This window comes from Cygnus olor, chromosome 3 (genome assembly GCF_009769625.2).
Source record: "Cygnus olor isolate bCygOlo1 chromosome 3, bCygOlo1.pri.v2, whole genome shotgun sequence".
Lineage (NCBI taxonomy): Eukaryota > Metazoa > Chordata > Aves > Anseriformes > Anatidae > Cygnus > Cygnus olor.
Window position 1 is genome coordinate 90,493,467 of NC_049171.1, and position 27,351 is coordinate 90,520,817.

Genomic DNA, 27,351 nt, shown 5'->3' on the forward strand with positions numbered 1-27,351 from the left:
TTGCGTGCTCCTGCAGTGACTCTTATGTCTTCAAATGTTGTGACATCAGAGCTCTCTGTATGGTTTTCATGACTTTCTACCAACAAGAGTACTGGGCTGGATGTCTGTCACTGAGCAGCAAATTTGTGCAGGCACTGATCCACCCAAGAAGATTGCTTTTTCTGCCGGAGAAAGGATAGCAAGGCTGGAGACAAATGCTAGGAAACCTGTGACAGTACTGCACAAGAAAACAGTTTAACTGATCAGCAGAAAATACAGTTTCATGTGATTGCTTGTCTGCTCTAGCAAAGTAACAGTTAAAAGCAGAGTTGCAGCCAGACCACCAGGATTGGAATATGTTCTTTCCACTGCTTAGTGAAAACCATGGAGGCTCTGTCATTATGCTACTTATGTGGCATTAGCCTGCATGTCAGCAGGACCCCTGCCATCCAAACTAGCAAGGAGAGAAGGCTTACATTTCTCTTCTTGCAGTATTTGCCAACACATGTCTTTGCTGGTGTTGGCAGCTGTCTGCTGATGCAGGCAGAGGGATGCTGAAGGTATAGGGGCAACAGGATTTTCATGCTGTTTGACTGACCTGTGAAAGTGTGTCTGGGTTCAGATTAAGTCATGTAAGCACATGAAACATTTCCTAGAGTGGTAACATAGTGTTTGCAGGTGGCTGGGCTGAGGAGGATCGAGGAAGGTGGTCCATGACTCGCTATGACATGAGATGTTTATTTTTAAATATTTGCTATCCCCAGAACAGAAGTGGTATGGATGGCTTCAGCATGTTTGTCACCAATCACCTCTTCCACCATATAAATCTCGCCTAATCCTCTCTAAAGAGTGAGAGAGAGACAAAGGACAGTCGCTGTGCTTTGTCTTCCCCCCTGTTGCCTCCAGAAAAGTGGCCTTGCAGCATTAGCCTTGCTCTTCAGAGTATACAGCATGTGGTCACTCCAGGCGTGCCATGAGGCCTGTCTGCCTTAAGTTGCTAGTTTGGACTCAAGAGTTGAAAAGCTGTGTTTTGTGCCCACCAACTTCTCCACTGAGAAATATCCTGGTCTTATTGTTAGCAGGCCTAACATGGATGACAAAGATTTTGAGACTGATCTCACTGTCCCTAAGGATCCTGCCAATTTGCATCGTACCCCGTTAGCTTTGCTGTGCTGTGCTATGGGAATGGCCCAGCACCAGGGCTATCACTGGCTTAGATCATTTAATGTTTGTAATGGGTAGTGTTACACCCAGGATATCAGAAAGATCTTACAGCTTGGCACAGGATTGCTACTCCTCCCCAAACCTCCTTTTTAAAGCAACTAGAAAAGCAAAAATTATTGGAAACTAAAATGGCACCTCTATCTATATTCATGCCTCTTACTGCTGTTTCTGCTTATATGGATCTATTGTTAAAGACAGCAATTGGGAGGATTGGTTGTAGATAATAACTGACAGGATTATACGACCACTTGCAGGTTTTATTTTTTTTTTTATTTTTATTTTTTTTTTTACATTATTCCACTTCTTCCTCCTCCATTGGGTTAAACCCTGAGAGACACTCCCAGCAAAACCATCCCTGGCTGCTGCCATGTCCTTGCTTCTCCTGCAGTGCACCTTACACATGCACTTGTGAGTGTGCACACATACACAATGAGAAGAGATTTAAAAATGGTGACAAACAAAGAGAGTTTGTGCAACCCTGAGCTGGAGCTCCAGCATTCAGGTTGCCATAGCATCTGCCAACAGCTGTTTCCAATTTACTCTAACTGTGCATTTACCCCTGTAGTTTATTCCCCCTTTGTTTACACTAAACTGTCGTGTCCTTTAAAGTAAAATAGCTGCATGGGTTGGGTTTTCTTTCCCTCTACTACTCAAATGTTTTTGTTTTACTAACACTGTGTTAGAAGGGGTCAGGCAGAGCTCATATTTCATATGGTCCAACAAGCCAAAACTTAGCTAGAGTGAGAAATAGATGTCTCTTGCTTTCGTTCACAGAGAGACTGGAGCATGGTAGACTGAAATGAGATGAAAATTGAATTGTTAGCTAATTTTTGCTGACACTTAACACTGCAACTTAGATCTTCTCCCTGTTCTCATCTCTATTTTCATAAAAAGCTTTATTTCAGCTATTTGATAACAATATCTTTCAGTTTTGCTTCAATGGAAGGATGTACTTGTCCACGTTTAATGGGGTCTGATGGACCCAGAACCAAGCTTAGTCCCATAGGCCAACTGTAAGGATTTGAACAGGCACAGGATCAGTTGATCTCACGTTATTTCCAGTAGGCTATAATTCAACCAAGACATGGAACCATCTGTCTGTGGTGAGTCCAGGTGCCCACCGTCTTCGAGTTTGGCTTTCTTAATGGTGTTTCCAACATATGGTTATTTCTGTCACACTGGAAATCTGCTATCCCTCATGAATTTCCTGATGTCTTCAGTTTCCACCAGGCTGGAGATTTACTGTCAGACTTGTGTGGTCTGGAAGAGCCATCCCAGATCCCTGTGCTTCCCTGCTTTCACCTCACAGCTGGAAATTTCTCTGACCTCTCTCACCAGTATGGCTTCTCTCCCTCTATTACTTAAGCAACAGATAGTATTTTCACTGCTCTAGTGTTTTTGTTGTAGCACATCTTTAAATGTTCTCTGCAGAACACGCCTATAGCATGCATCTCTTACTGTGAAATGCTCTGGTTCTATGAGACACATAGCTCACGTTGAACACGGAGGTTGAATGTATGTTTATGGAACATTTTTGGACAAGTTATTTTGTTTGAATTCCAGCAAAATCATTATGTCAGAGTTGTTCTGAGACGTGTTTGTTATTCCTGTGGCCCAGCTAGTTAGCAGAAACCTCCTCAAGAGGCTGGAAACAGTAGGAATGCTAGGAAAATGTCATAAATATAGTAGCAGGAGAAGGCTACACAATCTGACTACACAAAAATAGTTTTAAATGTGAATATCATAGTCATTAGATACTGCGAACCAGGCTTAGCAGGCAGCTTTAACAAATGTTTGTGGCTTTTGTGATTGTTGATTCAAACATCTATCAGTAAGGGAGAAGGGACCGGTGCATCATTTCCAACCAGAACACTAAAGAGACCAAGTATTTTTCTCACAGAGCTCTGCCTGCTCAGAGGTTCTAAACCCTTTCAGCTCAGACGTTAACAGGACAAGCTACTCAGCCAATGCCAATCTCCATGTGCTCTTTCTGCTGTGCCCCCAACCCCTGTGCGCCTTTCTGCCATGTGGCCATATATTGTTCACCCTTATATCAAGGCAGATCCCAAGCATTATGGTAGTTTGGGGTACAGATCATATCCTGATACAGAAACAGATCATTGGACTTAGCAGTTCAGTTCCTCAGTGTGCTGTCTTGAAAAACACTAGGCAACAAACACTGCTTCTTGGTTTCCTGAAGGAATTTTTTGTTTTTAAGTAAATGTCCACAATAAATGACTTTAACTGCTATCCAGAGTATGATGAACCCCAGGGTTAAACTGAACACGTCAGCCAATGCCATCCTGTCTTAGACCATGACCAGGAACCAGTAGGTAGGGCTGTCACAAAGGATGAACCACTGTCTCATCAACATGCCACTGTAATTTGGAGATTGCCGAGTTTGTCCCTGCTTTGCTCTGCTTGGCTTGGAAAGATGGCCATCTCAGATCCTTCTCAGCAGGAAATTGAGAGTGTTTGGATGGAAAGTATTTTGACCACTTATGAGCTTTCTCTGAAGGAGTAAAAGAAAAAAAAAAAAAAACTGTTTCTTTATGCACTTAGCAAAATACTTTCACAATGAAATGCTGAAAAGGCACTGGTAGATTTTTGCCCAATATATTGACACAGACGCATGTCCCAACTGTTGTTCCCCAAACTGTCTTCTTCACTGGCAAGATGTGTTGGCAGCTGAGATAAGGAGATGCAAAAAAAAGAGACTTCAGTGTCTTCTGGGTGAATTTGTAGTTAGACTAGCCTGACATTCCTGAATGTTTCTTCTGAAAGTGGAGAGAGTATTCCCAGAAGATAGCTACTTAACATCAGCCTGCAGCTTGGCAGTCATACAGGACCTTAGGAGAGCTCACGAATTAGAGAAGGTTCGCGTCCCAAAGTTTGGGAGAGAATTAACTAGGAACCTGTGTGAAATGAGTTGTGGAGATGGAGAAGTCTGCAGTCAGCAAAAGCTAAGATTTGGATGAGCTGTACAAACTGGCTTTAGGATGCAGCTAAGTATGTGCATGTGTATGGGGTCATGGTCATGCATGAGGGAGGGCAAGGGCTATTTCACTGCCACCCTCTCTACAAGCAGCAGTGTCACAACTACTATTGCTAGCATCTTTGGAAGCACTGTGGTTCGGTTCAGTTGGAAGAGGAAATGGTTGTGATAAACGACAACCAGTCCCTTTCTCCGAGGAAAAAGGAAGAGTGGGAATGCGATCCATGTGGTATGGGATATTAATGTAGCTGCAACAAGATTCAGGGCTCTCTGGTAGCTGGCAGCCACGCTTCTTTCTCAAAAGCTAAGCAAGATCCGAGGAACAAACCCATGAAGTGACTCATGTTTTCCTCTATGGGGGGAGATGGTTAATGAGCAACAAATATTCTGTTTTGATCCATGGGAGGGAGAAACGAAGGGGGGAGGTTACTGTGACTTAAATCAATGGGCATATTTAAGAAGGAAAAATGAGCGAGCGCTGGATGTATGTAAGGGAAGTTGATGTAAAACTGCAACATGTCTCCCAGGCATGTTCAGAGTCAAGCTGCCGGCTTTCTCCGAGAGGACGAAACAATAAGCCACTTGATGTCTGCAAGTGAAGCTGGTGTTAAATCAGCCGAGGTGTCCTGGGGAGATTAGTGATGAATTACTCTGCAGAGTCAATAGAGATTATTTATGAAGCCAGAGGGGATAGAGGGAGGCAGGCTAAGTACCATATCAGAAGTTATTTGGTACTTGTTGAGTTTTAACATTGCTTGAAGATGACTCAAGCAGTTGGACTTCCATAGGCTGCCACCAGATGTATGGGTAAGGGGAGAAGGAGGGAGCATTCTCTGTAAAGATCCTTTTTGTTGCTCATCTGACCAGCATCAGGCCACTGTTAAACAAAACCACTGTCAATGAATGAATGTGTTGCAACTGAGGAAAGGGCCACAGTGTTTTCTTCTGGTCACATTTACTTCCTGAGTTAGATCCCTGATTTGCTTAAGAAGTGTGAGGCAGAGAGAATACAGCTTGGACTGTACGCTGTTCTGAATTGAGTCATCTCCAGCAGCTGGAGGAAGAGAGCCTGGATCTGCAAACCTTGTAAGAAAGTCATTGCAGACTTTCCAATAGATACTGGAATTACTGAAATGTAATTTCTGTAGTGTAAATTTCTGGGCCATAGTTCCACTTTAACTTGATGTCTGTCCCACATGAGTTTTAGGCTCTGAGGGATGCCTCTATTCAGTTCTAAATGGAAAGATTTTACGCATCTGCTTTAGGTTCCTCTTTAATCAGTTCACCTGTTTCTGTTTAAAGCAGCACATGTGTTTCACATTACCACTGGCCATCTTTAAGATCTACTGCATGGCTGGGCATGAATTTTGAAAATAGGAGAAAAATCACTTGAGTAACAATTCTTTGGTCAGTAATTCAGCCAGTTTTTACTGGGAAGATCCCTGTTTTGTGCTATTGATGCTTACAGCTCTTGAAACGCATCCTGCTTCCAACGAGGAACAAGCCTGCTTTGGAAAAGTAAGCTTGCTTTGCCATAAATTCTTCTGTACTTGTAATTGGATTGGTAATAATTGAGGATGCACACCTGCAGGCATTGTGACCCCATTACAGGCCTGTAAGTGACTAAGTTAAACTGTTTTTCAGCAGGGGGCTGGCAAGCTTTCTGATTCTCTCTACTGTGGGCTAAACCATCCAAGCCAGATGTTTTCCTGCTGATGGCAGGGCACAGAATCATTCAAGAAATCAAAGTGTTTGTATAACTGTCTGTCCTTGGGGCTCTCAATTATTTTTGAACAGATGATGTTTTAAAGTGTATTTAGTGGTGATGAATGGCGGCAGACAGAGGAGCTTGGAGTCTGAAGTCCTCAGGCTCCTGGACAGAATAGCGAGATCAGCAGTAATGTGAGCTACACCTTCTGTGGTGTTAACGTGCCTCAAACCTTTCTAGTTGGTCTTGTTTACTGCACCCCCAAACACACACACAGGAATTTGCTCTATGCAAGGGGGTGATCAGTGTAATAATTGCTTGAGTTATTTGCATAAAAAAAAACTATGAAACTCACCCTTGTTTTTTTTTTTAATTTTTTTTTTAACTTCAGAGAAAGTAGCAAAAACAACAACAACAAAAAAACACAACATACTGGTGTTCATGAGTTGGTCTGTTGTGTCTCCTCTGACAGGCTATGTGCCTGTGTCACAAGTTACATGTCCTCTGTATGAAGGCCAGATCCTGGAAAATAACGCTTTCCAAACTGTAGGCACCAAATTGTCTGGACATGTGTATGCGTGTCTGCTAGGAGCCAGGCCCGCACCCAACAAAGGGCTTCTGAATCGTCATGTGGTAATAGGGTTTGATCAGCTCAGGGTCACACAACCATGGACTTTACAATTCATGATTATTAAAGCAAAAAGAGACCCTTTGGCTTTCTGATTGAGACAGTAGGACTTTTGCAAAAGCCCATGTACTGAGGTTTGTTGTTTTGATTTGTGTCAAACTGATGACTCAAAGCTAAAAGTTTCCAGCCTTTCACTGTAAACCTTCTAATCCTTTAATCCTTCTATCTCATCCAAGTATGGCCTGATTTTGTATGTTTTCTGCAAACTCAGTAGCCTTTACCTTACTTAGCTGGTATCAGTTTGCCCTCCTTGTCAAAAACAGACGAAATGACTAGTTAGGAACAGAGTGCAAGTAATTAATTAAGAGGTGTAATATTTAAAAGTTTTTAAATGTCTGCTGATTCATATTTTAGTTTCCAGCTGTTGGTTATATTGGGCAACATTAAAATGTTTTAAGTTTCTCAGATTTAGTAATATTTCCTGTCTGTACAAATAAAGCTCTTTCTTTTGCTTTTACATAGCTCCAAAAATGTGATTCCATCCAAATGGCATTAGCAATGTGAAATTTCAACATGGAATTTGTTAGCACAGAAGACAAAAACATTCTGGCTCATGCCTCAGCCTGCCTCTCGTTTATATTTGTATTTTCTCTTTCTGCTCTTAATTAATTATATTGATTGTAGAAGGCCCATGGAGACTGCAGACTTCACTCCTCAAATATTTCTTTTCACACTTCCCTGTTTCAGTCCCCAGATTGAGATTTTCTTGTGGACAGTCTTTCATTTATGGTTCATTCAGTTCTGCCCTACTCTGCTAGTCAGTAGTGAGGGTGTTGTGGGTTGGGGATGGTACGACAGAATTTGTTGCTTGCACATTTATTTGTTATCTCCCACACTGAGAACTGCTAAGTTCATTTCAGGCAATCTGTCAAACATCCTCTCTGTTATCACAAATTTTGACTGGTTCTGGTGTGCCCTGGATTTCAAGTGGAGACCTTGAGGATTTTTTTTATTCATTCTCTGTTTTCTTTTAATTGATGACCCCTACTCATTGCACACAGATAGACAGAAATAGACGGGAAGGAGAACATAGTTTTAATACTTTGGATAAGATCTTCTTTTTAGGGCTTGTTTCATATCGGATATGAAGCACAGACTTTTCTGTGCTGTCAATTCCTTTTTCATCCATGACTGCTGACAGAATGAACTTACCAAGCTCTGTTAGGGAAAGATCAATGTCATTAGTTGTTACCCTGGGAGACTCTTTAATATTTACAAGTAAAGGTGAAATGTAGACTCACAATCACTTACTAGCCATGTGGATTTGAGGGGTTTTAGTACAGTAAAAACTTGATGAGGGAGGTATTTTGATACAAGGGAAGTTGGAAGAACTTTTGATCTGTGAGGACCTGATTCTTCTTAATCAACGTATAATCTTCAATGTTTGTTTGATTAGCTGAAGGGGATTTAAAAAAAGAAAGCTGAAAACATGATCTGGAAAATCTCAGTCTTTGCAACATAGCTTCATATTGGACCTTCCTGTGGTTCTTTCGTGCTTTTTTAGAACAGCTTTTCAGACCTCCTATTTTCTGAATTGTCCGAGTCACTTAAACTTTGCACTAATGGTACAATATTGATACTGTTGAAAGGTTGAAGCTGTCTAATGAAGAAATCAGACAAGCAATCTTGAAGATGGATGAACAAGAAGACCTAGCAAAAGATATGCTTGAGCAGGTGAGAACGATTACAGTCAGCTATATCTTATTCTGAATAAGTTCCTCACTGCCTTTTTTCAGCTGAAGTATGTGGATATGTGTACTGGTTCTACTGGTATGTCTGCAGATTTGAACTGCATGCTGGAGCATGAGACACGTTATTTTTCCCAATGTCATCAAACGTAGTTCCCTCATGTATCCCTCCCTATGTGTTTCAGTTTGAATTTGATCCCTTGGGCTTTTGGATTTCATAACAGTATACTTTTCCTGATGCAAAATACACATGATTACTATTGGTATGGGATTTCCTTTCATGCCCTCTCTTCTTACCTGTGACTTTCCCGTAACTCTTTATACTGTTGATCTTTATACTGTTGATCTTTTTCTTTTCTTAATCTCTTCCCTACCCCTCACCCCACTCCCCCAGCTTTTCCATTGGGAAATGTCATGAATCAGGCCATGTATGTCAATGGACTCTAACCTCTGAGAACTTGCATTCTTGCTAGAATGGTTAGAAAGGGAGTGAGTGACTTCTGTCCTCTACACTTTGTTCACTGCATAGCTTGTAGGGAAACCAAACCAAACCAAAAAAAAAAAACAAAACAAAAAACAAACCAAACACACCATTGTCCAATTTTGCCCATTTATAGAGGGTGAAAGATGGTACTTTGACCAAAGATACATATGATAAAATTCTTTAGGAGTGCGCAAAGTTCTCAACTCCGTGACAAATGTGATTCCTTCTTTGTGTGCAGTCACAGTATTTAATCATACACAAAAAGCTTTTCCATTTCATAAATTTATAGCCTGCTTGTCATCTTAACTGAATGCTTGCAGCTGCTCTTAAAGTCTCTGCAAGCTTCTGATGCTCCACACCTTTGAATATTACATTTCTGAGGGGTGGGATAAGGTATTAAATAAGTGTTGTAAAGCAAAGTGCTTGATGTGCCTTGCAAGCAGTTTTCTCTGCGTGGGTGTGTGCTGAGGTTGTGTGAATGGCAATATTTATAACAAGACTAAAGCACAACTACCACCAGATATGTCAAAAACCTGTCAAAGTATGAGCTTTTAAGGTCAGCACATGAATAGCAGCTAGTGTCAGATACACATCTAGTGGCTTGGTTATTGTTTATTGTTTCCGCAGAGTAGGGCAGGCCTGAGAGAGATAGATGAGTCTTTGTGTGTGCACGATGGGTAGTTCACACCGATTGGGACGCATCCTGCTCCTGTTTGCACCAATCTAAACTTGAAGTAAGTCTGTGGGAATCAAAGTTCTTTCTGTACTTTCCCTTGGGTAAGCTACAGTAGCATTTGGCCTTTAGGATTTGGAAATGGGAATCCCTCTTGGAAATGAAAGTGAATCTAATAGGGTCAGGGAAGGATAAAGACAGAACAGCAAGCGGAGATTTAACAAAGGTCAGGTTTGTAGCCACAGCTGCACTTTCTTGAAGTTACAGTCACATAGCTGAATCAAAGCAATGCTTCCCCATGGTGGAAGAGAAATCTCTCATTTTGGTGTTCGGTTTGTCTCTGCCGCTCCAGCTACTGAAGTTTGTTCCTGAGAAGAGTGATACCGACCTGCTGGAGGAGCATAAACACGAAATCGAGCGCATGGCCCGGGCAGATCGTTTCCTCTTTGAAATGAGCAGGTCTGTTTGATGCATTATGTAAATATGCACCGAGTGCTTCTTAGAAGCACCTGTAATTGTTATTGAAAATGGATTGTCTAGCACTGAGGGGGAATATACAAGAGTCTGTGAGCCAGCATCATACCCTGCATTTTCCCGAAGCCCACAAATATTACAAATGTTTGCATTCTTTACACAAACTTTTTATTGATAATAAGCTCTCTCCATGCTGTCATTTAAGGACAGCCCCCTAATGACAAGCAGAAATCTCTCTCCTCTGCCTAGCTTTGTTCACACAAAAAGGAATCTCATGACTCTCGTATTTTGAGAGTAATGGGAATTCTTCCAGCCCCCTTTCGTCTGGACCTCATGCCTTCAGGTCCTCCATATTCCTAACTGTGTTGATTAAGTAGAGTTAGATTTTTGAACTATGTCCATAATCCCATGGATAGACTTTGTGGGACTCAACATCCAACAATTAGTTTATGCAGGCAATGTACTGGCTCTGGTCTTCAAAATATGGTTCAAGTTCAGTTCTGACTTTGCTCTACTTTTTGTGCAGGATTGACCACTACCAGCAGCGGCTCCAAGCATTATTCTTTAAGAAGAAGTTTCCAGAGAGGCTGGCAGAAGCAAAGCCAAAAGTAGAAGGTATAGTTAAAGTCTCTGCTAGGAGTTGGATAAAGGGGCAGGAAAGGTTAAAAGAGTCTTGTCTTCAAAGGAAGTGCTGTTACATTGCATGCTATGGTTGTAAATCCAGTGAGTCCAAGACATATCATGTGCTGGGAAACAAATTCTGTCTGATGTGCTTCTTACACCCATTGACTTAATAAAGTCAGCATTGTGGTTGTTATGCTGTATATATGACCTGACAGATATGTCAATGTACTACCAAGTATTGCTAAGCTGCCAAAAGCTTCCGTGGCCTTTCCCTTCTCAGTCCCAGTCCTTGCACCATCCCTGTCCTTGGGGCAGTTAGGATAGGTGCCTCGGGATGGTGGTATTCTGGAAATGTGTCACTTACAAGGAGGGGGTGCATGGCTCCTGTGCAACATCCCTGGATATCAAAGAGAGAAGGAGAGTGTCTTCCACTCTGCATTTTCAGATGAGATCAAACCTTCCCCTTGTTCTTTCTACCTATGTTTTTAGAGTGGGAGATATAGGAGAACAGCCCCACTCCTGGGTTCAGAGGAGTGTCCTGTAGGTTAGATGGGGTGCATCTTCCTTCTGGTTGTCCTGGTTCTGGGCATGTGGATGAGGGAAGGACAGTACATGGACAGACTACATTGTAGCATTTACTGTGGGGTAGTCAGATGGGCATTTAGGGCAATTCAAATTATGGGTTAACATATGTTAAAAACAGCCACTGTGCAATAACTTGTTCATTTTTTCCCCTCTTTTCAAGCCATTCTTCTGGCATCCAAAGAACTCATCCGCAGCAAACGTTTGAGGCAACTCCTGGAGGTGGTTCTGGCCTTTGGCAATTATATGAACAAGGGCCAAAGGGGAAGTGCATATGGCTTCAAAGTCTCCAGCTTGAACAAAATTGCAGACACCAAATCCAGCATAGACAGGTAGGCTAGAAGACCCTAAATGAGTTAGTTACTGTGCTGCTGCATCTCCTATCGTAGCAATGGAAGTGAGGAGTTTTTTGGTTGTTGTTTTTTAAACTCTCTAGACCATTCAAAATAATTTGGCATTTAAGTAGTGCTTTTAATTCTAAAATATTCTGAAGCTTTTAAGACCAGATTTTAACAGAGCACTCAAATTTTGCTATTTCTTTGGACAGTGCACATCTGTTGTTGGATTGGGTTTCTGCAACACTGTGCAAAGATGACAAAATGTAGTATTACACAAATAACTGAAACAAGTTTTGGGGGAAGGAGGATTTCTATGGAATTTGCCCTTTATACCAAAGGTATGGCCATGGTTTTGCAAAAAAGAAAACACAAAAATCTCTGACCACAGTCTTACACATCCTGTGAAACATGGGAACATAGGATGTGTTTCTGATGCAGCACTGTCATAAACTGGCTCTCTACCTACGCCAGCAATAGAAACACAAGGCATATCTCAGTGAGACTGAGCTTGGTTCTGTCTAGGGCAGTTAAGGAAAATAACTGTTTGTTTTTTTTTGTGAGGGGGCAGTGAGGAAGATGGTGGAGCTTACTGTTTATGGACATGGGCTGCAGGTCTCTACAGTGTTACCCCATGTTTTGCTCCACATCCTCATACTGGTTCTGGAAATTAATCCATCTGTGACTGGGAAAGAGAATATCACCTTTGGCTTCAGCAGCACTAAGGTTTTCCTTGGAGATTTCCTATACTGGTTCATACTAACTTGTACCTTTCTTGACTTGTGAGACCTCCTGAGACCACAGTTGTGGTGAAATGACTTCAGGTTGTGACAGAATAAATAATGGCAGTGAGAAGCCATAGGAAATTCTTCCCTACCTAATAGAGTTTGAAATAACAGGACTCTGTTTTGACTACCATGATGTCCTTTCCATATTCCAAGGCTAATACTTGTGTAGCTAGCGTTGAACATTTTTTTAGCCTTAATGTAGCTTGACTTGATTTTCCGTATATTAAATGTCCTCTGCAGATTCTGTGCTCTCTCCAGTTCCCAGGCTCTAGTCTGTGTGAAACAGTGACCATATGCTTTCTCGCCTGTCTGTTAACCACACAACACCCACTTCAAGAAGCTGTTAAGGCTGGCTGCTCTCTCTACATGCAAAATTCACTGCTGCAAAATTCACCATTTACTTTACAAATCTTAAACCTGCTCCTGCGTCTTCCTCGATCTTACTTTCTTCCACTCCTACTTGAGCTGCCATTGCTTTTGTAGTAGGGAACCCTCCTATTTAAGCATAGCTGTTTTACTGTAGGAATCTTTTTTGCATCTTCTTCAGTCTTCAAGAATCTTTTCTTCTTCTCAGTGAACTCATTTTTTTCCACATTGCCTCTGAGAACAAATTCACTTCTGCCTTGATAGTTGATATCACTTTAGTATTTTTGCTTATTTATTCTCTGGAATATACAGGATGAATAGTATAGAGTGTTATGCAATTTTCTTTTCCATTATACCATCTACGCAGATGGCTGGAAGCATGCTGTTGTTTCTGGAATAAATTGAAGTGGAATATATCGCTTGGGGCTTTAGTAAGAATGGTTTATAAAGAGCTAATTCATTTTTGTCTGTGATACTTTTATTTCAATAACAAAACTGCTAACTGCTGCTCTATTGCTTGTTTTGCTCAGTCAAGCACATTTCCTACCTAAATAAATATTTTTCACTGTTTTGCCACAATCCTCGCACTTTCCTTTTCCTACTCATTACCATCTTCCTTCTCGTTTCTTCCTTTTTTTTTTTAAAGGAACATTACACTGTTGCACTACTTGATTATGATCTTTGAGAAGAATTATCCAGATATCCTAGATATTCAATCTGAGTTGCAGCATCTTCCAGAAGCAGCAAAAGTCAAGTAAGTCTAATCCTCTTGTTTATTCCCAGAGCTGGAGTTCCCAGTGATTTCTGTTAACTTAATGATTATTTGTTTTCTTTCTTTCTTTGCTGTCTACCAAACTCATGGCCATCCCTTCAGCTGGGGTACCTGAAATGCCTTTGCTGACATCTTTGATGTTATTCAGATGTAGATGACCAGAGAAATTTTGTCGAAAATCATTTGTGTAAATAAACTGACTACTTTATTCAGATATGTTTATATCTGCTCTGTTTCTGAATCAGATATTGTAACTAGGCTGGTTGTTGTTTGTAATTCATTCACCATACTCTGTCAGGTCATCTATGTCATGTGCATATGGCTGTATGCTAAATCAGGGGACCATGTAATGTGTCAGGCAACTTTTTGCAGGCTGGCCACTCCTTGCTGGAGGGTCAGGCTCAGCTCCCAGGGCAGATGTTCTGAGTGCAACCCCCTGCTTCTTCCCAGTAAAGTCACTATCTTTAATGTGTCCACAGGCAAGCAGGATCTGCCTCATCTTACATTTCATACAAAAAGCAACACAGAGCATTAACAGACCCCTCTCCCCTCATTTCTAATCATCTGCTGTGGCTGGTGCCAGAGGCTGGATACCAGACTTGATGGGCCAGTGGTCTGTTCTGCTACACAGTCCCTGTATTCCTGTTTAACACTGCTCTTTTTGTTTTATCTGCTCTGTGTCTGTCTCCTGTGCAGCCTGGTAGAGCTGGAAAAGGAAGTCAACAACATAAAGACCGGATTGAAAGCTGTTGAAGCTGTAAGTATCTGAACGTTTCCAAGCTCCATACTTAAAATATCTCACTCAGAATCAGGGGCACTATATATTTTATGATAAGAGAAAGTGTGCTTTCTTTTTCGGTTCCTTTCCATTCCTTTCCAGAATGCATTAACCAAGAAAAAACAAATAAAAGCTTCTCATGTGGAGCTCCTGCTGATGATCTTAGCAGACTTAGGCCTAATGAAAAGCTTGTTTGATCTCGGTCTGGAGAGTAAAAAGACAGTTTGACAAACGGCATGCACTGGAAGGAAAAATAAAATTCTTTCTCTTTCTTACTGGGGGATGGATGACTGCTGAGCAAATGTTTCACGTGCCTCTTGGAGTACTAGTAAACAGGTAGTGCACTGTTATATGCAACCCTAAAGTATCATAAGCACTCCTTGGGAAAACAAAGGAAAAGACAGACTAGTTAAGGATGAGGGAGTTGAGCTGTCAAGCAAAGCTGAAATGTTCCAGCTATTAATGAAAACCCTTTAAGCTGGACGTAGGTTGCCTGTTTTTAATCTGTACATAGTGCAGAGACTCCCATCTCAGTAGACAGCAGTACAAATGGTGCATTGATGCAGTTGTGTATATTGAACTATAGAAGTTAAAGCTGAGGATATGGGTCTGAATGCTCCCTTGAGTCACAAATTCATATGTCGTCTGTGATTCCCTTATACTGAAGCCTTCTTTAGTTAGAATGTTGATTTTCTTCCTGGGGAATGGCTCTAGCCCTCCTGAAGCAGGAGAGCACAGTGCGGGACACCACGTTTGGTGCAGGAGCTAGGAACCCTCACATTTGCTTCTTGGTTATGCCATTGACGTATATGTGTGGCTTTGAACAGTCTCAAGTGTTTGCTTCATCTCTATGAAGGTCTATATGGCAGTTATAAATACCTACCTCTCACAAAGGCTGACATGGTACATAGCAAAGTAGTGTTCACAAAATGCTTGAGAAAATAAAGATTAAACACCAACATTACTCTTTTCTCTCTGTCTCTTAACATCTCCCATTATCTGCGCAAATAAATATGCTCTGCCCCTAAGAACAGAAATCTCTGTTTCTACAAGGAAAAAACCCATATGTTCAGTTTGGTGCTGGCACCTCTTGCCTGTTGGATATACTGAGGCACAGGTAGTGCTGAAGAGAGACAAGACAGAGGTCTCTGGAAGCCAAGAAGGTCCTTCCAGTGGTTAGCTGTTTCTTGCCTTTTCAACCAGGGTTTCTTTAGCCACACTTTTCAGTGTCCCTCTGTCTTCAGGAAGCTATGTTTCACTTGACTTTTTAAAATCAAGACAGTGTAATGCTAGTGGAGCGTTCCAGATGGCTGACTCTGAATGTCTCCAGTGTCTCAGTGGGGGCAATACTGGTAACAGCAGCAGTTTTAATGCGTGACTTTCTTCCATATGTGCCAGGCATGGGGCCTTAGCACTGTCCTAGAGGAGTATTCTGTCTTCTAGCAGATGTCCTCTGCTGCCTTTGCTGTTTGTCTGCAGCTCCTGCTGCGGGACTGCTGGCAAAGGGACCACTTTTGGGGAATCACATGGGGTGGTTTCTGTGAAATGATTACCTGTCTAGAAGAAACTAAACCAGGACTCTCCAGTCCCCCATATCTGCTTTGAGACAGGCAGTGACGACTTCATTTTCCTTTTACCTGGCCTGAGTTTGGTTTGGATCCTGGGGATAGAGAAAGGGCTGTGGGGCCTACCAGTGGCCTACCAGGCTCTCTGGCTGTCTCCAGCAATTCATCATCTAATTAGCCAGTGATCCTCCTGGGAAAAGGCAAATCTTCCAACCCTTATTTCTGGGTTGTTGGGGTAAGAGGAAGGCAGCAATGGGAAGAGATACTGCTGCATTTGCAGGGAGCCATGTCTGGGAATTAAAAGTACCTGTAAAGTGAAGGCTGACATAAAGTTCATGACTTGAAGAGAGGCCCAGTTTTGGCTGGGGCAGGCAATTCCCCCCTGTTGAAATGTGAGTACCTACTTCTGTTGTACTGTCTGTGATTGGGTTATTTGTCCTTTTCCCTTTGCAGGCAATTTTTCTTCTCTTTCCTATACATGGGTTCAATGGGCAATCTCTCTTCCCATTCAATCACTGTCTTCCCCCCTCACTCTTTTTGCCATGGTATTTATCATCTGGGGCTGCCAGCACCTCCCAGTCTGCTTGCTCAATTCGCGGTTTTCTGGCATGCAAAAAGCGGCACTACAGCAGCAATAAGAGATCGCTGTCAGGTGGAAGGGGGAGGAGGGGAAGGTGCGATTCTTGATTCCAGTCCAGTGTGTTCTCACCACAGCCTTGGCTCCAGTGACTGAGAAGTTTCTTCAAGGCCCCTTGAGAATAGAAAGCTAAAAATAGTTTCACAGTCAGATGTTCTTAAAGGTACTATTAACCCTTCATTTTCATGGACTTGCAGCTTTTTTGTAAAAATAAGATACATTCCTTTGTCAAGACAGCTATTGCCTTTGCGTAGGATGCTCCCAGAAGAACAGCTAAGTAGTTCTTGCTCTTCTCCAAATCAGAAACGAATTCTGTCAGCGGAGCCCTTCTCTCACACAACAAGGAGATCATGACCGCCACTTGAGAAGCCCCTGCCATGACTGAATCATTTCATATCTCCAGAGATCCAGCAGCCCAGACCACCAAGGGCAGTGCTAACTTGTGGTCGTGCTGTTATGACTAGTAGAGGCCATTTCTAGAAGACAGAGAGGAGTTTCTTATTCTCTGGCATTGCTCTTGGGTTGATTACATAATCATGCTGGTTACTTTTATGGGTTTTCTTAATTTGGAAGAATTACTCTGCAGGGAAGGACTGGATTTGAAATTGAAGAATAGACCATCTAATCTTAATTTTACTTTGAAACACAGTGCTCTCCAGTAACAGTCCCAAGTGCCGTAGTTTTCAACAGTGTGAGTAAGATAACAAAACTATTATACTTACCTGTTTAAGGAGCAGAGGGGGCTAGAGAAGGGTGAGGGACCAGTAGAGCAACTTTCAGCTAAAATTAACTTAAAAATTAGAATGAGAAAATATGGCTGAAAAAAATATGAGTAATTCTCAGAAGCGTGTGAAGTGACATTTCCTTTACTTCTAAGGTCCAATTCAGACCGATTGTAGCATAGAGGCAATCCACTGCAAAGTGATGTAACTGAATGGTGCTCCTGGGACAATCCCTGATGGTGTATTAGGAAAACCAGTGGAGAAGAGGATGTAATATAAATCAGGGAAGGTAGCACTTCTTTAACATGGACTGTTCTCCAGGCACCTACTCATTGTTTTTCCTGTCACTTTTCTACCTTGTGGTCTTTCTTTGTAGTGGTTACATTCTCTTTCCAACTCACATCGGAAGAGAATAGATGTCACATCTGATTTTACATTGTTGATAGCCAAAGTCATTCTTTGCATTCATCAGTGCTGTAGAGCAAATCCCAAGGTGTTTCTCTGCGTAGATTCTTATAAACCCACTCATTTGGCTCTGTGAAACAGTATTTTGATGACCAATGACAGAGAGCACCAAACATACATGTAGCTGAAGTTGCAGCCAGCACGAAAATATTTTTTCCAAACGGAACAGAAGGTCAGATCGTAACTTGACCTGCTGTTTCATGCTGGTTTTCCCTACAGAGAAATCAAGACTTTATCATTCCCACTGATTATTCAGCTGAGAATAAAGTTGCGTACCAGATTACCATTTCATTGTTCCCATGAGACTGTCAACTGCACACAAGCTGAGCACAGGCATAGGAGAGTGCCAGTCTTACTATAGTTTAATCATTTTGAGAAGTTCTGTAGCTTTTTCAGTGCCTCAAGCATGGTGAATAGAGTACAAGAAGCGGTAACATGGATAAGCTTGGTTTAACACTAAAAAACCTGAGCCAGAAAGAAAGAATTTTATTTATTTATTTATTGAGTAGCAGACAAATAGAGCTTAGTTTCCTATGGGATTATGTTTTGTTTTGTTTTGTCCTATAAATCTTATCACAATAGCCACAGTTTATAACTCCATGACTTTTGTGACATCCAAGCAAATGCTTACTATTTAGCAGTGTGCTGGCAAATGTTGTACCAGATATCTTTATGTCCTTCTGTAGGAGAATCACTACTGTCCAGACAGTGCTTATCAGAGAACTAAAGGGAAGATCCAGAGCTAGGAACCATAACCTATAGATTATACACACGTACATATTTCCCCAAGTATACAGTCTTTTGAGCCACCATGCAAAGAAAAGTTGCAGGGAAACTCACAATTACAAAATCCTAATTCTCTTGCTACTTGATGTTTGCCTGTCTATATCTCTTACTTATTCTCTTTCAGGAGCTGGATTATCAGAAGAGACGCATACGGGAATCAGGGGACAGGTTTGTTCCCGTCATGAGTGATTTCATCACCGTTGCCAGTTTCAGCTTCTCAGAGTTAGAAGACCTTCTCAATGAGGCTAGAGACAAGGTATGAATACCTTTTGAAAACACGCATTAAAATGGAAGCAGCAATTTCAGATGCTGGGCATATAGCGAAAACTATAATAGACACTGAACACGTTTTAGGCTGAAGTTGCGTCTTTTCCTAATCTGGTGTATAGCAATTTAGAACACATTTTAGGATTAAAAGAAGGGTCAGTGTACTTGCCCACATTTTGTTAGTCTTTCTTAACATTATCTGTGTGTGACAGAGAACTGTGATGGCGATGTCCATGCCAGGATACCAGGACGCTGCTGTGGTGTTGAAGGGACAGCCTTTTAACCAGTCTCTCAAAACCAGGTCCTTTGGTGATCAGATACAGAGCTATCTTTTAACTTCTGCTTCAGACTTCATCCCATCCTGCTCATTCAACTGGGGCTGTTTGGACTTCATTTTTTTCCTTTAAAAGTGCACCTCTGGGTAGTTTGATAATGCTGAATACCCAATCTTTTCCACTTGCACTTCTCTGTTTCTGCTTGTATTTAATTGCAAGCACAGAGATCCCAAACATGCATGGTTTGTCAGACCTTCTTGGATCCTTCTCACAGAGCCAGTACCAGGTGTGTTACTCTTCAGGTGCTGCTGTGATCATGTTGTACTTCCACTGTCTGCACCTCCATTACCAGATTTGTACAACTAAGGAGGTGCTTGCTCTTTGCTGATGATTGGAATCTGGCACTAAACCTCTCTGTCTCAGTTGAATGAGGAAGAACTCATAGGAAAAGATCATAAGCATATGAAAATGTTTAGAGAAGAGCAAGTTCTAAAGTAAACGGTATGTAATGGCAAACCTACCCCTGTTGGCTGGCATATTAAAAGTGCTTGGCTTTATGAAGCAAATGTGTTATTTCTTTTGGATTGAGTTGTTTCCACGGCTGGTATCAGACCTTGCAGGGATACATAGCAGTGTTAAGGGACCTGTTGCATTATTAATGAAACCTGTGCCTTTGGGTTGGTAGGCCTTAGATTTTGAAGGATAGGCAAAATACAAGCCAAGGATGTGGACAGTAAGAATCCTCACTCATCCAATCACTCTTCAGTAATGCCATTCTGCAATTCAAAAGCATTTCCTTGCTGTGGAGATACTCTTGGTGATATTGACTCCCAGCTGCAAACAATGGGAGCCACAGGGTCTCAGCTAGAGCTAGCTATCCTGGCAAATGCCAGTGGGGCAGTAGTGATTACTTCGCTTTGAAGACAAAGCTGGGCAGTATAACACTTGCTAACGTTGTAAGGGCATTTTGTGGAGAATAATGTGCCTAATTTTTTCATTGTTGTCATGTTGCTTGAGAATGTTCAAACCACTTCCAGCAGAATAATGTTCACACCATGCTTGCTTTATAATCACAAAAGCAGTATTTTGCATTCCATGCCTCCACTGAATTTACAGGGGAAAGCACAGTTTTATATGGCTTGGAGGCTTCCATTTTATGATTGTGTACATTTTCAATTTCATTACAGTTCCATTTCTGCAAGTGAATGCACTCTGTCCTTGGCTTTTGGTTTGATGTTATAGATAGAGGTGGACCTTTCTTTTGACACACTATGGCTTAAAGCCCAATGTGATTTGTTTACAAGGTCAGTTATGGGCTAAGACCCAGAAAGTGGTACACATCCAGCACAGTAATGCAACTTTTGATCAGTTGCAGGAAAAATGTATTCTTTTGCTTTAAGAATAACCAGAGAGTCTCCCTGCACATGGACCGATATGTCTGGAAGTTGTTGCACACTTTTTTTAGACATAGCCAACATAAAGCCCTTGACGAAAAGAGATGTTTTACTTTAATGACTATAACACGCTTAGGAAATGTTTCTCTACCTCTCCTCACACACCCTTACTATGTTTGAACACATGCTCTTCCAACTTCTGCTCAACCTATGGCTTTCCTCCTTCTATTGGCAATAAGCTGCTTTTGGACTCCTGAAAGGGAACTGTCTGTCCTTACCAATGCTGAGCTATTTCTCATGTTTGCCTCATATTATTTTTCCACTCCCTTCTTCCCCTTTTTCTTCTTTTTCTTAAAAAAAAAAAAAAAAAAAAAAAGCTGGAAATTTTCAACGAGCCAGATGTGCTTTGCAAAGCCTATAACATCTTCCATTCTCAGTGGGCTCTCTGTGTTTGTTGAATCAGGAGCTTTTTTCTTACCATGGAAACCTACTCCAACTAGCCAATTAAAGGAAGAGAGGGACTAAGACATCTGATTATCCTGTTCTTTTTTCATTTCTCAAAGCAAAGCTAATAATAATTAAAAAAAAAAAAAGTAGTGGGAGAGGGAAGACTTTTAAAAATATTTAAAGGGGCCCAGGAAGAATTGGTCTAGTTCACAGATTTATTAATAATAATGAAGCCCTAGTTTTAACAGCTGGAGTTGGATATCTTTCTAAATATAGATGTGGCTAATTGACTGCCATGAGCTAATCAGAGCCATGTTTCCTCAGCTGGGACTTAAAACAATACAAATTATCTTTTCAAACCTGGGAAGCTTTTTATTTTTGAAATATCTTTAGTACTGGCAAAAGTAATTTCAGTATTGAAGTTCTGGAAACAGCCCATTACTAAGGTGTGGTGCTGACCTTCTCTGTAAAGGATATATTTCACAATCCCATTCAGTACTTTTTTTGGCCTTTATGCTGAAATGGGACTATTTACTGTTAGTAGTCACAGAAAAGAAGTGGTATTTAAAATTTAAAGAGCCAGATTGTCAGATGCAGGCACCCGTTTTTGCAGAGGAAGCTTTGTAACTATACTTATCTTCATGCAGTAAACAGATGGCTTGGTTAAAAAGTGATTGAAAACTTAGACCGACTCTTTAAATAGGCACCCCAGCACAGCTGGTTCTTGTTCTTTTTGTGTGATATTTTTTTTTTTCACTTCCAATACCACTTTATAAGGGAATATATAGATTAGATCAAGGGATAATGTTTTCTGCCGTTTCCCATAAAACTGGAAGGTGGGGGCAGAAGAAAGTGAAATTCTGCCCTGGAATCTTTCACCAATTTTTACATGCTTGAACAGATGAAAACTTGACTTTTTCACATCAGAAAAAAACAGAATTGGGTTAAATTTTGTTTGTGAAAATTCTTCCCTGTGCTTCTTGTGGGGAAGCAATGAAAATGCCCAGGGAGACAAACAGCATCCTCCCATTGCGTGAATTTTATTTTCTTACTTGAATAGTGACATTTGCCCTATGTGAAACTTTACAGTACACTTGAATGTTGACAGGTATGGACTTAAATCACTATATTGCTGTATAACTCTTCTACCAAAGAGGGTTTCGTTTTGTGAATTTTCATTCAGGGGCCACAGTGTGGGCAAGGCTGATGAGAAGGGTAGGAAAAATGTCCATCTCCAGACTTTCTCATGACAGCTAATCCCAGGCAGGCAAGGTGTTCATGTTTATCATTGTGGAGACCAAAGTTCAGACTCCGTGCATGCTTTTAATAAGCTTAGCACATGTATTAACTGTTTTGAAGAGCAGCAAGGCAGTGAAAGCCAAAATCCATTTCAGAAAGTAGCCATTAATGGCAGAATGCTATGAAGCACACGCAAATACTGTGCTCTGGGTGCCAGTTACAGGCTGTGCACTTTGGTCATTCATTTGGGGGACTGTTATTTTCTGTCAGCCTCTGCGGCTGGCAGAGGAGGAAGGGATCAGGATGGAGATGGAGGATGTCAGGGTAGGGTGTGTTCCAAAGGCACGGGCAGGCACCACAGCCTGCCATCAGAAACAGCCATTTGGTGACCAGATTGCGTAGCTCTTGTGATTAGGACCGCAGATGCTTCAGGGCAGGTCGGTATCTAGCATATCAGAAATGTTTATAGCACTTATAGTATATAGGCTTTGGGGCTTCCAGAGTCACTGTTGATCTTCTGGAGGAATCCTTTTAGAGCATGAAGTTGCAAAGAGAGCTGGACATAGCCCTGCCTGAAACCAGCAGGTCTCTTTCCATTAACTGATCTGAATCTGTCCCGTAAAGAGAACAGACATTTATTTGAACTGCCTTGGTACAGGGTTGGATTCTTTGTAACAGCAAACTTGGGATTACTGTTCTGGGGAAGACAGTTCATGTTGCATGGTATAATTCATTTTTGTGTTGGCTTCTCCCTTGATAGCGGACAGCACAGACAGCAGGAAATTTTTATCATGGCTGTTTTTCCTCCTCCTCCCAGAGACCCGTTCCTGCCGTTTCCAGAGCTCTTCTGCCACTGTTTAACATTTCATTGGCAAGCACAGCAGAGAGTGTGCACACTGCTGTCCCGCTTTCCCTCTCCTTGCTAAAATGGCTTTTTAAAATAAACAACTGTCTAAACGATTTGCTTTGGCAAGGGGATGAATTCAGTGGAAAGTTTGGCAGAGGAAGCAGAGCTGGCACTGAGCTCGTGGACCTGTTATATCATGGAGCTTGGGGGCCCTTACGGTGTGGAAATGAATTTTTTAATGAAAAAAAAAAAGAGATACCAGCCTGTATTACAGTGGAAAACCTGCTGAAACACAGTTTTCCATCTTGCTTTTGCCCATGTCATCTGTCCCCAAATGACTTGAGGAATACGCAAGTTTCAAAGACCGCTCCCTGTGATACTACAGCACGTCACCAAATTCTGGGAAGCGCTGAGCGTGCTTGGGGACTGAGCTCCGGGTTTCACAGCCCACCCAAAACTGGGTACCGTTATGCAGGGAATTTGCCGCTTGTGCTGTGCCACGCTGCTCTACCCGCAATGCCCCGAGCCAGGCAGGACATTGTGAGCCCTGGCGCACAGCTCGGAGCCTGGGCTTGGCTCCAGGGCTAGGGATGCTGCCTCCAGCTGCACACTGCCCCTCATCCCACCACCGGTACCTTGTAAAAGCACATGTGATGGCAGCACCAGAACTACAGGGAACCAGAAGAAGGAATAAAAACAAAGGGGTCTGTTGGAGTTTAGGCAGTGAAAAGACCATGTGGCTCTCTTTACAGTAGTGCACTGAATAAATGTCGCACCCTATTGCTGTGAACCACTGAGGGTTTTTTCTTTGTCCTGTATCAGATTTGTGGAGCAACGTTTTCTGTTCTTTAACAAAGGGAGAAAGTAGAGGCTTAGAGAGGAAAATAAGCTCCCAGGCCACATCATGGGCTGAGCTGGCAACTGGACCTGGATCTCCTGTCCTGCCTCCCTCTGACCTGTCATGCCTTTCTGGAGGCAGCAGAGAAAGAGGGAAAATGTTTACTTCATTGAACTGCAGATTTTTCTACTGCAGTTATTTTGGTACATCTAGCTCATGGATTTTTACTTTTCATCTTTTACTGCTTTACCATAAATGACTGTGATCTGCTAAGCCATGTAACTGGGCGCCAAAGTCAGGCTGTTCTCAGGATTCATCCTCCCTGCTGCTGCTCAGAGACCACAGCACACAGAGTGCTGGGCCCTTCCAGCACACCAACACTGTTCCTCCTCTGGGCGGCTTTGGGGAGGCAGTGTCAAAAACCTCTCTTCCAGTGCGATGAGAATTAGTTGGTGCTGGTAGTTGGGTGACAGGCCACGTGAAGAACATTTGCAGACAACACCACCCTCTAACGGAGACTCCTGTGTATGTAGGGTCTAAGAGCCCCAGGCAAGGACCTTTTCCTCTTCAACCCCCAGCCTCCCTAAAAGACCAGGAAACCAGCACCCACAGGCTCAAACCAGCTCAACTCCTGCAGACCCCAGCACTCACCTTCGCTGTGCACAGCAGGGTTGAGGAGCTGAGGGAAGAGAAATGGTGCACCACTGGTACAATAGCTATCTCCTCTGGGCTAACACTGATCTTCAGGTTTCCCAGGAGGTGGACAAGCCTTCCTCCTAGCTGGCAGCTGCAGTCACTGCTCTTAATTTGGGCCTTATTTTCAATTTTCACAGGGGTTAACCACAAGTTAAGAGGGAAGATATTCCAAGTAGCGCACCTCCCATGAGCAATACTAAGCTGTAGGTGCTCTGTGTGCTTAGGCACCAGTGGCAATGCCTGTGTACCACTCAAGTCTTTCTCTGGTGTCTCCAATTCCCTGGCTGATGGCCACACTGGTGTAGGCAAGCCAACAAAATACAGTACATGGAGAGACATTATGCTGTTTGTGGTATTCACAGCCTGTATTTTCTCTGCTGAAAAGCTAGTGCTGGTCACTGTGTATTACTGTGAATCTGCTGCAGTTTTCTGAATATTTGACTATGTATACGTTATATAGAGAGAGAATAAATATATAGAGAGAAACTGAGGGAGAGGGAGTAGGTGTGCATACGTGCATGCATTTGTCTTCAGAGGTTTCAGGGAAAAGGAGTTAAACAGAGAAGTAATCTGTTGCTGTTACCAAACCCTGAAGTCCCTCCATGACTTGCTGCTGTTGTAGTGCTTCCTTCAACTCCTGCCATGTTTGGTAGCTCAAAGCAACTTGCATTTCTTCCAACACTTTTTTTTTTTTTTTTTTTTCGTTTTCAGAAACTTTGGGTTTCTTTGTTTCTGGCTGAGAACACAGCCTTTCTTAAGGAAAAAAAGAAGCTAGTGCTTCAAACTGCCTCGTGGGCCTGGCAGGGAAAGCAGAGGAGGGGAGATGCTGAATCTCTCGCACTGTGCCAGAAGGAAGCTGTTTTCCTTGGAGATTTCTTCCCCCTGCAGTTGACTGGGAGACATTGTTTGTACTTCACCTGGTACAGGGCCAGAGGGGTTTATAAGTCCTGCTTGCAAACTCATGTTGTGCTTGGGAGCTGAGCCTGAACTGTTCTTACTCTTTTCCATTCTGCAAGAATACCTACCTAAGGGAAGGGAAGCTGGGCTGTGTTAGCATGAGCTGAGCACACACACAAGATAATCTGAAGTCAGTCCATAGCCTGGGAGAGTTGGGGTTTGGTCTGGTGACCGTGGATGTCTGTGAGGATGCTCTCCTTCTCTGTGGTGGTGCCTTAAGGTGCGAGCAGGGAAGGCCAGGGCAGTCGTGCACCAGGGCACCAGCGGTATCAGGAGTGTGATGCTGGTGCTGCCTGATGCAGCACGGAGGTGTGTGAGTGAAGGACAATGATGCAGTTTAGGGATGTGTACAGTTATGTAAGAGCTAGTGCATATGTGCTGTAGACAGACTATTTATACATGCAGTTGAGTGCATTTTGGTGAGTACAGAGGCACATTTGTGAGCAGGAGGGAGTGATGAACAGAGTACGGGTACTGCAGGACTGATGTCCAGGAGCCAGGGATTGCTGTGAATTTACCACATCCAGATCAGGACTGCCCTGTGACTGAAGTCCTGCCAGTTGGCTCCCTCCACTCGCATCCTGCAGCCTCAACATTTGCGTTTTAAAATAAAAGCCACTTGTTATGTATTCACTCTCTTTTAAGTCTGCCCGGGAGCCCTGGCTGCTTTTCTTGCCCCTCTCTCATGCCATGCCTGTCCACAGTCTCCTCTCCCAGGCAACATGGACTCAGAACTGCAGAGTGATGGATGACATGGCAAAAGGCTCCCGAAAGGATAGGCTATAACATTATTTCTCAAAACCTCTAAATTCAGCCCTTTTAAAGTGGATTTGAGGGGGAAAGGGAAGGTGGGAGGTGAAAGGTTGGGCTACATTGGTAGTTGTTCTCCAGTTAGCTCACTGCCTTTCATGCCCCTGCTGTCCCACAGCTGTAGCCAGATGGTCACCCTCTGAAATTGTGCCATCCCCCTCAGGCACTGAACATTTTTTTGGCATCAGTGGGATAGATGGTGCTCTCCAGCATCATTGCCCTGTGTTGCCCAAAGGATACCCATGAGAGCAGATTCTTCAGGACAGAGGCACCTGCCATAACGAGAGGCATTTTTCTTGCTGGCTGGGGGAGGAGTTTCTGCTCACCACATGAATGCTCCGGGGGTATTGAATTACCAGTGTGGTTACACATAAGCTTTCCTTGCTGTCTTCACTGGACTGCCTGCCTAATTGTTGCTCTTGTGTTTTCTGCCCCCTTGACAGTATGCCAAGGCACTGAAGCATTTTGGAGAGAATGAGGGCAAGATGCAGCCAGATGAATTTTTTGGCATCTTCGACACTTTCTTGCAGTCGTTTGCAGAGGCAAAGCAAGATCTAGAGAATATGAGGAAGAAAAAGGAAGAGGAGGAGCGCAGGGCACGCATGGAGGCTATGGTGAGAACCTGGGCACAGGAAGGGGTTTCTTTTCATCACCTGTTCATGTCTCAAGAGAAAGGTTGAAGGCACCCAATTCCAGTGCTCATTCCTGTTACTGTTTTATGTTCTTCTCCTTGCCACCTCTATTTGCCATCCTTCTCCTCACAAGCAATGGCATTTTCCTGCTGGATGTCCTGTCAGCTTTCAGAAGCTGACAAAAAAAAAAGTAAATTTGCAAAATTTTGCTTCTAAATTTCTCTTCTTTGGGTTCAGGTACCCAAATCTAGCCCTACCTTTTCTGCCAAGGTAATTTGCAAGATAGTGCTGCCACCGCCCGGTGCCACACTGTCTTGTTTTCAGGCTGTGCTAAAGCTCTTGGAGCCAGGTCTCCCTTCGTCCTGCCAGCTGGTCAGCTTCCACTCAGACTCTATCATCATCTGCTGTGTGCTTGTCCCCTGACAGTGAATGGTGACACAGCAAATGCCCTGGCGCCTGCTGGAGCCTGCACTGGCAGTGTTTCTCTCTGGCTGGCCTTAACGCCTTGATTACTGGGGTTGTGTTTGCCCTTGATGTGGCGAACAAGCTTCTGTGCATCAATTTTGCTGCTGGGAGCCTGATGAGTATATCCCCAGAGTTTCATGTGAACCGGCCT

At 42.7% G+C, this 27,351-nt stretch overlaps 1 protein-coding gene across 11 annotated transcripts in view; it reads left to right on the forward strand.

Moving 5' to 3' along the window:
• The window catches only part of DAAM2 (dishevelled associated activator of morphogenesis 2), a 208,752-nt gene that overhangs the window by 174,059 nt on the left and 7,342 nt on the right, over positions 1–27,351 (forward strand). For all 11 annotated transcript variants that reach the window (XM_040554425.1, XM_040554419.1, XM_040554427.1 and 8 more), the window contains 8 exons: positions 8,184–8,268; positions 9,792–9,898; positions 10,440–10,528; positions 11,283–11,451; positions 13,255–13,362; positions 14,077–14,137; positions 18,458–18,589; positions 26,547–26,717. In XM_040554425.1, the coding sequence (XP_040410359.1) occupies positions 8,184–8,268; positions 9,792–9,898; positions 10,440–10,528; positions 11,283–11,451; positions 13,255–13,362; positions 14,077–14,137; positions 18,458–18,589; positions 26,547–26,717 (922 nt within the window). The remainder of the gene's footprint in view (positions 1–8,183; positions 8,269–9,791; positions 9,899–10,439; positions 10,529–11,282; positions 11,452–13,254; positions 13,363–14,076; positions 14,138–18,457; positions 18,590–26,546; positions 26,718–27,351) is intronic.